The following is a 13,278-nucleotide window of genomic DNA, read 5'->3' on the forward strand; positions in this document are numbered from 1 at the left end:
CTTCAAAGTCAAAAACAAAATCACAAATATTATAATTTTATTTGTTATTTATTTTTCATCTAGAAGTATCTTCAAACTTTCAACATTTTTCTATTATTAAGGAGAATCAAAAATTAAAGTTATAATACATTTTCTAGGTTTGCAATTTCTTGCAATATTATTTGTTATACTTCATTGGCATATAATATATAATGAAATAAAAGAAATAATATTGCAAGAAAATTGCAAATTTAAAAAATGAAACAACTTTAATTTTTTGTTCTACTTGTTTTTTTATTTCATGTTAAATTTTACATTGATTAAAGAATTTTATTTTTTATAACATTTTAATATTTAAAAAAATATGTAAAAAGTTTCAAGTACTTCAAAGTCAAAAACAAAATCATAAATATTATAATTTTATTTGTTATTTGTCTTTCATCTAGAAGTATCTTCAAACTTTCAACATTTTTTCCATTATTAAGGAGAATGAAAAATTAAAGTTATAATACATTTTCTAGGTTTGCAATTTCTTGCAATATTATTCGTTATACTTCATTGGCATATAATATATAATGAAATAAAAGAAATAATATTGCAAGAAAATTGCAAATTTAAAAAATGAAACAACTTTAATTTTTTGTTCTACTTGTTTTTTTATTTAATGTTAAAATTTACATTGATTAAAGAATTTTATTTTTGATAACATTTTAATATTTAAAAAAATATGTAAAAAGTTTCAAGTACTTCAAAGTCAAAAACAAAATCACAAATATTATAATTTTATTTGTTATTTGTTTTTCATCTAGAAGTATCTTCAAACTTTCAACATTTTTCTATTATTAAGGAGAATCAAAAATTAAAGTTATAATACATTTTCTAGGTTTGCAATTTCTTGCAATATTATTTGTTATACTTCATTGGCATATAATATATAATGAAATAAAAGAAATAATATTGCAAGAAAATTGCAAATTTAAAAAATGAAACAACTTTAATTTTTTGTTCTACTTGTTTTTTTATTTCATGTTAAATTTTACATTGATTAAAGAATTTTATTTTTTATAACATTTTAATATTTAAAAAAATATGTAAAAAGTTTCAAGTACTTCAAAGTCAAAAACAAAATCACAAATATTATAATTTTATTTGTTATTTGTCTTTCATCTAGAAGTATCTTCAAACTTTCAACATTTTTTCCATTATTAAGGAGAATGAAAAATTAAAGTTATAATACATTTTCTAGGTTTGCAATTTCTTGCAATATTATTCGTTATACTTCATTGGCATATAATATATAATGAAATAAAAGAAATAATATTGCAAGAAAATTGCAAATTTAAAAAATGAAACAACTTTAATTTTTTGTTCTACTTGTTTTTTTATTTCATGTTAAATTTTACATTGATTAAAGAATTTTATTTTTTATAACATTTTAATATTTAAAAAAATATGTAAAAAGTTTCAAGTACTTCAAAGTCAAAAACAAAATCATAAATATTATAATTTTATTTGTTATTTGTCTTTCATCTAGAAGTATCTTCAAACTTTCAACATTTTTTCCATTATTAAGGAGAATGAAAAATTAAAGTTATAATACATTTTCTAAGTTTGCAATTTCTTGCAATATTATTCGTTATACTTCATTGGCATATAATATATAATGAAATAAAAGAAATAATATTGCAAGAAAATTGCAAATTTAAAAAATGAAACAACTTTAATTTTTTGTTCTACTTGTTTTTTTATTTAATGTTAAAATTTACATTGATTAAAAAATTTTATTTTTGATAACATTTTAATATTTAAAAAAATATGTAAAAAGTTTCAAGTACTTCAAAGTCAAAAACAAAATCACAAATATTATAATTTTATTTGTTATTTGTTTTTCATCTAGAAGTATCTTCAAACTTTCAACATTTTTCTATTATTAAGGAGAATCAAAAATTAAAGTTATAATACATTTTCTAGGTTTGCAATTTCTTGCAATATTATTTGTTATACTTCATTGGCATATAATATATAATGAAATAAAAGAAATAATATTGCAAGAAAATTGCAAATTTAAAAAATGAAACAACTTTAATTTTTTGTTCTACTTGTTTTTTTATTTCATGTTAAATTTTACATTGATTAAAGAATTTTATTTTTTATAATATTTTAATATTTAAAAAAATATGTAAAAAGTTTCAAGTACTTCAAAGTCAAAAACAAAATCATAAATATTATAATTTTATTTGTTATTTGTCTTTCATCTAGAAGTATCTTCAAACTTTCAACATTTTTTCCATTATTAAGGAGAATGAAAAATTAAAGTTATAATACATTTTCTAGGTTTGAATATTTCTTGCAATATTATTCGTTATACTTCATTGGCATATAATATATAATGAAATAAAAGAAATAATATTGCAAGAAAATTACAAATTTAAAAAATGAAACAACTTTAATTTTTTGTTCTACTTGTTTTTTTATTTAATGTTAAAATTTACATTGATTAAAGAATTTTATTTTTTATAACATTTTAATATTTAAAAAAATATGTAAAAAGTTTCAAGTACTTCAAAGTCAAAAACAAAATCACAAATATTATAATTTTATTTGTTATTTATTTTTCATCTAGAAGTATCTTCAAACTTTCAACATTTTTCTATTATTAAGGAGAATCAAAAATTAAAGTTATAATACATTTTCTAGGTTTGCAATTTCTTGTAATATTATTTGTTATACTTCATTGGCATATAATATATAATGAAATAAAAGAAATAATATTGCAAGAAAATTGCAAATATAAAAAATGAAACAACTTTAATTTTTTGTTCTACTTGTTTTTTTATTTCATGTTAAAATTTACATTGATTAAAGAATTTTATTTTTTATAACATTTTAATATTTAAAAAAATATGTAAAAAGTTTCAAGTACTTCAAAGTCAAAAACAAAATCACAAATATTATAATTTTATTTGTTATTTGTCTTTCATCTAAAAGTATCTTCAAACTTTCAACATTTTTCTATTATTAAGAAGAATCAAAAATTAAAATTATAATACATTTTCTAGGTTTGCAATTTCTTGCAATATTATTTGTTATACTTCATTGGCATATACTATATAATGAAATAAAAGAAATAATATTGCAAGAAAATTGCAAATTTAAAAAATGAATCAACTTTAATTTTTTGTTCTACTTGTTTTTTTATTTCATGTTAAATTTTACATTGATTAAAGAATTTTATTTTTTATAACATTTTAATATTTAAAAAAATATGTAAAAATTTTCAAGTACTTCAAAGTCAAAAACAAAATCACAAATATTATAATTTTATTTGTTATTTGTCTTTCATCTAGAAGTATCTTCAAACTTTCAACATTTTTTCTATTATTAAGGAGAATGAAAAATTAAAGTTATAATACATTTTCTAGGTTTGCAATTTCTTGCAATATTATTTGTTATACTTCATTGGCATATAATATATAATGAAATAAAAGAAATAATATTGCAAGAAAATTGCAAATTTAAAAAATGAAACAACTTTAATTTTTTGTTCTACTTGTTTTTTTATTTAATGTTAAAATTTACATTGATTAAAGAATTTTATTTTTTATAACATTTTAATATTTAAAAAAATATGTAAAAAATTTTAAGTACTTCAAAGTCAAAAGCAAAATAAAAAATATTATAATTTTATTTGTTATTTGTTTTTCATTTAGAAGTATCTTCAAACTTTTAACATTTTTCTATTATTAAGGAGAATCAAAAATTAAAGTTATAATACATTTTCTAGGTTTGCAATTTCTTGCAATATTATTTGTTATACTTCATTGGCATATAATATATAATGAAATAAAAGAAATAATATTGCAAGAAAATTGCAAATATAAAAAATAAAACAATTTTAATTTTTTGTTCTACTTGTTTTTTTATTTCATGTTAAAATTTACATTGATTAAAGAATTTTATTTTTTATAACATTTTAATATTTAAAAAAATATGTAAAAAGTTTCAAGTACTTCAAAGTCAAAAACAAAATCACAAATATTATAATTTTATTTGTTATTTGTCTTTCATCTAGAAGTATCTTCAAACTTTCAACATTTTTTCTATTATTAAGAAGAATCAAAAATTAAAGTTATAATACATTTTCTAGGTTTGCAATTTCTTGCAATATTATTTGTTATACTTCATTGGCATATAACATATAATGAAATAAAAAAATTATATTGTAAGAAAATTACAAATATAAAAAATGAAACAACTTTAATTTTTTGTTCTACTTGTTCTTTATTTTCATGTAAAAATTTACATTGATTAAAAGATTTTATTTTTTTATAACATTTTGATTTCTAAAAAAAAAATATGTTAGAAATTTTGAAAAATTTCAAGTATTTCAAAGTCAAAAACAAAATTACAAATATTATAAATTTATTTGTTATTTATCTTTTATCTATGAGTATCTTCAAATTTTTAACACTTTTTCTCTTATTATTTTTAACTTTGAGAAATTTGAGGGAAAGAAAAAGAGAACAAGATAATAATAAAGTCATGAAAATTACTAACCTAATCGCAATAATAAAGTCCATATCAATCTCAACTCAACTACTTAATATATGTATCTATTCACTACTATTAAAGAATGTTAATCTCTTTAATATTGCAATGGGTAAAAAAAAGAAATTATGAACGAAAATTAAAATATTTTAAAGCCAAAAGTAAAATAACAAATGTTAAAGAAGGAGAAAACTAAGAAAAGAGAAAGTTGATGCGTGCATACCTTTGTGGCTTGAGAATTGAGATAGATGAGAAGGGTGTAAAACTCAAATCTTGGATTTTTACTTAAAAATGATTTCAAGAAGTGGAAAAAGTTAATAACAATAATAATAATGAATCCACATGATGCCAACTTCAAACAACGATAAATAAATAAATAAATATTTTTTCTTGAAAACATTAATTAGATAACAAAATTTGAAATATTGCAAAACTTTCACTTTGACCGAGGGAAAGAATTAAACATTTTCTTTATATTTTTTTTATTTGGTAAATAAGATTAGACAGAAAACAGAAAGTAAAAAAAAAAAGAAATATTAAAGAAGAAGAAAACCAAAAAACGAATTCAAGAAGTGAAAAAAGTTAAATAAGATAAAGGAAGAATCAAACATTTTCTTTATTTATTTGGTAAATGAGATGAGACAAAGAAAACAAAAAGCATAATTGAGATAGAAGTTAGAACATGTGAACCATTATTTTTTGGATGAACGAATAAGAGAGTAAAATAAAGGAAGACTTGGGATTACTAAAAAAAATTATGAGAGAAACTTAAAGTATTTTAAAGCCAGAAACAAAATAAGAAATGCCGAAGAAAATCAAGAAAAGTACCATAACACTTTTGAGAGAGATGAGAAGGATTAAACAGATGATAAGTGCAATAAATAAATAAATAAATAAATAAATAATATTTCTTCTAGGAAATATTTTTTTAGATCATTGAGAGAGTAGTAAAATAGAAATCATACGTCAAAGTATTACAAAATAATGATACTAAGTGGTGAATAAAAGAAGAAGAAGAAGAAGAAAAGAAACCTGTGAAGATCGATGAAGGACATTAACTCAAATCTTGGATGAGAAGGGTTGAGTAGCGGTGTAAAACTCAAATCTTCGACTTTTACTTCAAAATAAATAAGTAAATAGTTAATTCAAGAACTGGAAAAACTTAATAACAATAATAATAATAATGAATCCACATGCATGATGGCAACTTCAAACAACCATAAATAAATAAATAAATATTTTTCTTGGAAACATTAATTAGATAACAAAATTTGAAATATTGCAAAACTTTCACTTTGACGGAGGGAAAGAATTAAACATTTTCTTTATCTGGTAAATGAGATTAGACAGAAAACAGAAAGTGTAATTGAGATAGAACATGTGAACAATTCTTTTTTTGGATGATTAAGAGGGTAAAATAAGGGAAAAATTTGGAATTACTACAAAAATGAAAACCTTGAAAGACCAATTTTACATAAAAATTTAAACATACCCAATGTGTGTTTCTATTCACTCTTAAAGATTCTTAATCTCTTTAATATTTCAATGCGTAAAAACAAAATTATGAGAGAAATTTAAAGTATTCTAAAGCCAAAAACAAAATAAAAATTATTAAAGAAGAAGAAAACCAAGAAAAGAAAGTTTGTGAGTGCTTACCTTAACATTTGACACTTGAGAGAGATGAGAAGAGAGAAGTAATGAAACTAACAGATGGCTATTGTGTGGAATGTTGCACTCTTTATTTATTATATTTTATTTAAATAATTTAAATTTAAAAAGGTAAGTAGTTAATTAAGTTAATTATTTTTTTTATAAATTTTAAATATTTTTGTAACTTTTAGATATTGGGCTAAAGTCTAAAATAAAAAAATAATATACAAATATTAAAAACAACATGTTTTTACCAAAAAAAAAGTAACTGAACTTTAAAATTAAAATAAATAATACATAAAAAATAAATTAAAAATTCATTCATCAAACCCAAAAAAAGGATATATTAGAATCTTAAAAAATAATATTAAATATATATTATGTATATATATTAAAATTTAAATAAATTTTATTTGGTGTAAAACAAAACTATAATATTAAATATGAACAGAATGATAAAAGATTGTGTTATATAAATTTAATTAAAAAAATATATACTCATATAAAAAGCAAACAAACATATAACAATTTTATTTTGTGTGAAATAAAATTATAATATTAAATATGAACACAATAATAAAAAAATTTGTATTATATAAATTTAATTAAAAAAAACATATATATTCACGTAAAAAACAAACAAACGCATAAAATTTTTTAACACAATAATAAAAGATTTTGTACTATATAAATTTAATTAAAAAATATATACTCACGTAAAAATCAAATAAAATGTAATAATTTTATTTTGTGTGAAAAAATTATAATATTAAATATAAACACAATGATAAAAGATTTTGTATTATATAAATTTAATTAAAAAAATATATATACCTATGTAAAAAGTAAACAATAATAATAATAATAATAATAATAATAATAATAATAATAATAATAATAATAATCTCATTTGTTATTTATCTAAAACTAGATGTAGCTTCTTAAATATAAATGAAATTATTAGACTACGTCTGAACAATAGACTAATATTAAAAGAGAGACTGAAAGATAAATAAATTAATAAAACATAATATATTAGCCAGTACAATGTTCAATAATAAAATTATGATATTTATTATTTTAATATGTCATGTAATGTGGTTGGGAGTAAATTGGATCAATCTATAGAATCTAATGCATGAAATTTGCAAAATAAGGATCCAATCAGTTCCAAAGCTTTAGTTCATAAGGGTATGTTTGCAAAATAATGATCCAATCTTAACTTTTGAGAACCAAATTTCATAATTTTTTTTTAATGAAATTAAGCGATTTCTTGTTTTTGTGAAATAATCGTTAGTTCACTCTGATATTTACTAATAAAGTTACTGTGATCTCTAATATGTACTAGCTTTGAAATTGCATATAGGTTCATACACACAACAAACTAAATGGTACCTAACAATTATACTAAAGATAATAAAACGAGGTCTAAGACTTAGGTGCTGAATTCCAAAGGAGAATCTTTATTTCGAATTTATCCTAAGAATGCATCCACCTTTGCATTTGTTGCTCTGGACAAAAACTTCATGCAAATTGGAGGCTTTACCCCTGCAAGAGCAATAATTGAGCTAGGTAGTGTCCAGATTCCATCACCACATATCAAACCAGAAGCCACAGCTGATCCAAATGCCTCAGCATTTTCCTTGTTAACCTTCTCCCAAATAAATAAAATCAAGCTTCCAAGACACATGTCAATGGCAAAATAGCTCCCTATGTAAAAGGGTATTGCCATGGCCATTGGAATTGGAATGAACCTTGCATACTTGTTTCCTACCATGTCCCTAATAAGGTTGATAACTATGGCTCCAACAAAGAACGCACAGCAGAGAGTGAGGCAGTATCTTGGTAGAGCCGAGAAGCCGTCGACCCCCAATATCGCCATGTTCCGGTAAACAAGGGCATAAGGAGCAGGGTATTGTGAGTCCGGGCTCCCAAGGTTACCAAAGGCCTTGTAGAAAAGCCAAAAGACACAAGGAGATATAATGCAACCCATGGCAGTTCCAACAACTTGGCTCACAAACATGGACCTTGGTGAGGCCAATGTCATGTATCCGGTTTTAAAGTCCTGCATAAGGTCAGAAGCTGTTGAAACAATGTTCATCATGACACCACATGCCGCCAAACCGGCTAGAACACCGCCACCATCAGACCCTGCCCATGCCCCAATACAGAAAATGGCTAATTTTCCATAAGTGGATGCAAGGGACCAATCAGTTAGTCCACAGCCAAAGGCATTGCAAAATGCTAGTGCTGGTGCAATGATGTAGATGACAATAATGTAGTACCACTTTAGCTGGTGGAAGATGAAGGGAAGAGTTATAGTTGAGATCGCCGCAATGATGACATATCCAGCAATAGAAAACCAGGTGGGGATTTGGTCCTTGAGGAAAAGCTCGGTTCTGCGCTTGTCGTCGTATGAGATTGATGGAGGGTGGCCATGCGAGGAATCATCGGTTGGACCAACGTCCGAGTCCTTTTTGTAGCATTGCTTATATAAACCAGAAAGTGTGCGGGCAAGAACCTTCACAAAGTTGTATAGACCATCACCAAGAATCATTGCTATGGCAATGAAAACCTGAAGTATATAAAGAATACACCATGTTAAAATCACAACTATTAGTTTAAAGGTGTGTATTGTTTCATCTAAACAGAAAAAAATGAAAAATATAACTTTCCTATACTCATAAAATAATCAGAGTTTCGCAAAAGAACAGATTTTATACATGTACAAAAACTGTACACCAATCTTTCTTGTTTACTGCAATTCAACTATTCAATCACAAAAACGGAACATAGTGAAAATTGAGTGGTAAAGGATGACTTGCCTTGTAACCTTGAAGGCCCTCTAAGCTGCTTGACTTAAGTTTTGCATCATACCAATCACCTTTTTTATTAGCAATGAGTGGCCACATGACACCCCATGAGAGAATTCCACCAATCAGTAGGGATACATTGATTATATATGGGCAAATCATCCCAACCCCAACATAAGTAGCGGAAAAATCAAAGTAGAACCTGTTATGCACAAGAAAATAACAAATAGATAAGCAAGTGGTTAAAGGAAATGAAAAACAAAGTACAAATCTATTATTATATAACAATAAACAATTAATAAAAAAATGGCATTATTTCATTCAGGACCAATAAGTGCTACCCCATCAAGCTAAGGCTAACACTAGAAGGTGAAATGCTTCATCTTAGTTTTTTTTATTGGTTTATTATTATTGCAATACAAAGTTGGCTAATATTTGACATTCAAGAAGCATATTTTTTAGAGGATAGAGGTTCTGCGAATATATTTACATGTCCTTTATTGAAATAAGTGTTTTAAACACTTCTTCTGTTTGATACTTTGATTCATCAACAAGATATAGAGTGAGTCACATACTTGTTCTTATAGGCCTGTAGACCAAATGTAGGGAAGCTTGAAAATCCGCAATCATCACCAGCAGTGAAAAACCATTGGAAGAAACTCCATAAGAAGCTCATGGAAAAAAATCTTCCCAGCTTTGATACTTGCTTCCTAAAAATTAAAAGATCAAGAAGAAATTAGGAGAAAATATGCAAGTAAAAGTGGAAACTCTGCTGTTCAAAGCCCTGAATGCTCACTTAGCTAGCTCTGCGCCCTCTGGAGTATGGAAACCATTGATAAGATTGGCTGTCGCAGTACCACTAGGATATGTCAATCTGAAGTCTACAATCATAATCTGTAAGAAGGACCATTATGCAGAAAGGGTCAACTCAACATTCTGCAACGACTAACGAACCACCATAGAATCAACTGAAAACTCTATTTGCACCGCAGACAGATATTGCAAATTGAGCTTTAATTATAAACTTATTCTATATTGATGTAGTGGTGCTTGTTACAAGAAGTGGACACATGCACAATTAGTTTAGCTTACCTTCCGAAGAGGAAGCACAGAAAAGAGGCCAAGAAAGCTACAACAAACAGAAAAGCAATCATCCATCCTAAACTCGGGTTCTTAATATCCGCAGCAGCAGCAGCTTCTGGCGATTGATTTGCGATAATTGAACTCATTCCAAACAGGTAGCTACCAAAACCACCTAGCCAAGCAATTTTTTCCATCATAAATTCAGTTGAATAGTCAAGCATCGACCGACTCTATGGCATAATATTCTTTTCAAATGAATGTAAACAATTGACACCATTTTTACCATAAGTTAAGACAAAAACAAAATTTTCTGCATGCAAGTTTTTACCCTTATGTCCTACAAGACACACTTCCTAAGTTATATAAACTTGGAACTTTCTTGAAACAATTAATTTTTAACCAAAAGTAGCTGTTTAAATTATCCCCTCTAAACTGTATAACTGGGACCTCTTTAAACAGTAGGTGGTATTGCATCAAAAAGACTAACTATTCATTGAGCAGTAAAAGATGGAAAATTAGAAATTTAGAATGTATGACAGTAAATATAAGCATAAACAAACACAGATTAAACTTTGGCAGAAAATGCTCTGTTGGTTGTGTAGTAAAACTTCAGAAGATTCGAAATATGGACAGTCTATTGTATTAAAAATGGGAAGCAAATCACATTTTTATCCAATTAAGATTTATAAGTTTCCAGTCATTGGAGTAATCAAATTGTAATGCCGACTCTTTGAAATAGCACTTGCGCAGGAGCATATTATAATCTCTTGGAAACAACTCTCAGTCACAGAAGGTTAACATAAAAGTATAAAACATAAGAAACTTCTAAACTCGTATGATGTACAAGTAAGCCAGATTTATTCTATATGCCAACTTTCTAGAACCAGGATCCAACACATGCATACTATTTGGAAAAGAAGAGTTGGATAAGAATATAATAAAAAAATTCCCTGGATACCTTTATCCAAACAAAAAGAAGGAAAAAAGAAAAATTTTTTTTGTTACTTTTAGCCATTAAATGACTAGCTGCATAAAATTAGCTTTTCAGCCTTTTCTTCAACTGCACCTTATTGAAAGAGACATTATTTATGCTCACTAATGATCCATACAAATTCCAGAATGGAAAGGTGTGTGACAGCTAGAGAAACATTCCATATATCCAAATGTAGTTGAATCACAGTTCTTGATTTTTCTGTCCCTTTCCTGGTTGTCATTATCATTATATGTATTCTTCTTAAACGTCATTATGTTAGGGAAATTCCAAAGACGAAAGATGGAGGGGAAAAGGTGAACATATGGACAAGCTAATCAAACTAACAAGCACTCAATTGTCTTCATGGAAGGTCATAAATAGCTTCATGCCACACTCGTTTAAAGAGCATTATAAGACACTTGGAAAAACAAATAAAATATTTAAGCATGATTAAGATATAAAGTGCTAATTCAACACAAATCTTAGCCACTAATCTCAAAAAAGAAAAAACACACTCCTCACCTTTCCACTTTACAAAAGGCAAAAATTTAATCAAGAGAACTTCTCCTCGCTATCTTCCTTGGTAGCTCCCACTTCCTACTTTCTACTTACGTTTCATACTCCAAAGGAAAATATGTAATGAACTAAATAATATTATTATGAATTTGATTTTATTATGTTAGTATATGACTAATAATTTATTAAAAATAAGCTTTTGTATGATTCTAAAGTATTATTATTATATAAAAATAAAATCTAAACACCAGTGTGTATATAAGATAAAAAATTAGATAATTATGTATAATATTTTCACAAAACTTTAGTTTTTATTTAAACCTAACTTTCTCATTTTAACAATTTATTTACTTTAGAAAATCTTTTATTCCAACAAAGACCACTTTTATATTTTCTGGGAATACACAAACACATTCTCATTCCGTCAGGACTACGTAAATCTGAAGTAAGCTATGTGATGCCGATATATAACAACAAATATTATTATTTTACAGAAATAAACAAACAACAAAGAGAGAAAAAGGATCACACTTTCTAAACGAACGCACGAGATCCGCTGTAGGACCCACACACGCAAACAACACCCCCCATGCAACAACCAAACGATGCCGTTTTGAACAAAACTACCATAAGCGTCTTCATATAGTTCAAATAACTTATTGCAAATTCATAATATAAAATTAATCTTAAATGTTTAAATTAATTGTTATTGAACTATGATTACTGAAATTTTCTGTAAATTAAACAGGCTTCCCCATTCACACTCTGTTCACTAAAATGTCTAAATTTGAACAAAAAATTAGAAATTATTGCACTAAACAAAATCTCGTAGCTGAAATTTCAAATTTCAAAAGAAAAATTAAAAATAAAAATCAGGTCAATCATTGCAGAAGAAGACAATAATAATGACCATGCACATTAAGTGCGCAATGTTCGTGACGAAATTTTCCCGAGAAAGAAGAAAAAACGGAGAGAAGAAAATTTTTACCGCTGAAGGCGATTCCGCTGGCGGCGACGACGCAGGTCTGAATGACGGTGTTCTCTTGGCGCGTGAACGGTGTCCTGAGAAGCCCCGTTTGAGCGAGAACCTTGGACCATGTCTTCACGAAGAAGAACCCTAACAATCCCGCAGAAACGTTCAAGGAAGGAATAATCCCAGTGGTGAGGTTGAGCTTCATTACGATGAACGTGAACGCGAACGCAAGCACGGCGCTAACGAAAATGGCTCGCACAGTGAGCTGTTTCGTCCATGGCGGCACCGGTTTGGCCTCGAAGAGCTTCTCTACCGATGTGGTATCGTCCGGCGCCGCATTGTCCGCCGTGGATGGCGGCTCTCCGGCGAGGTCGTCGTCTTTGTAACGTGCTGTTCGCGAAGTCATTGGGTTGGCGCAGTGGCAGTAACGATTCTACGAAGAATGTGTTTGATGAGTTGTATGTCTGTATGTGGTGTTATATATATACGCTGCTCCATTGACTCGGTTCACCTTTTCTTTTTTCTTTTTTTAATTTTATAATTAAAAGTTTCAGTTAAAATTGAAAATGGATGATTAATCAATGTCAACTCAGTTGTTTTAATTTTATTTTAAATTTTGGTAAAAATTCATTTGTAGTTATTTATATGTGAAGTTGATATTTAAAAATTATTTAATAATTTAATAAATTTGATTAAATTATTATTTAATAGTATTTAATTATTAATTTTTATATAAAGACAAT

At 26.3% G+C, this 13,278-nt stretch overlaps 1 protein-coding gene across 1 annotated transcript; it reads right to left on the reverse strand.

Moving 5' to 3' along the window:
• Positions 1–7,604: 7,604 nt before the first annotated feature.
• Positions 7,605–12,966, reverse strand: LOC112794817 (probable metal-nicotianamine transporter YSL7). The gene is given in 7 exon segments (XM_025836798.2): positions 7,605–8,752; positions 9,003–9,192; positions 9,566–9,700; positions 9,787–9,884; positions 10,083–10,123; positions 10,126–10,245; positions 12,551–12,966. Coding segments are annotated over 7 exon segments (2,076 nt in total). The 5' UTR covers positions 12,942–12,966; the 3' UTR covers positions 7,605–7,651.
• Between the last annotated feature and the right edge of the window lie 312 nt (positions 12,967–13,278).

Source organism: Arachis hypogaea, chromosome 1 (genome assembly GCF_003086295.3).
Source record: "Arachis hypogaea cultivar Tifrunner chromosome 1, arahy.Tifrunner.gnm2.J5K5, whole genome shotgun sequence".
Classification (NCBI taxonomy): domain Eukaryota; kingdom Viridiplantae; phylum Streptophyta; class Magnoliopsida; order Fabales; family Fabaceae; genus Arachis; species Arachis hypogaea.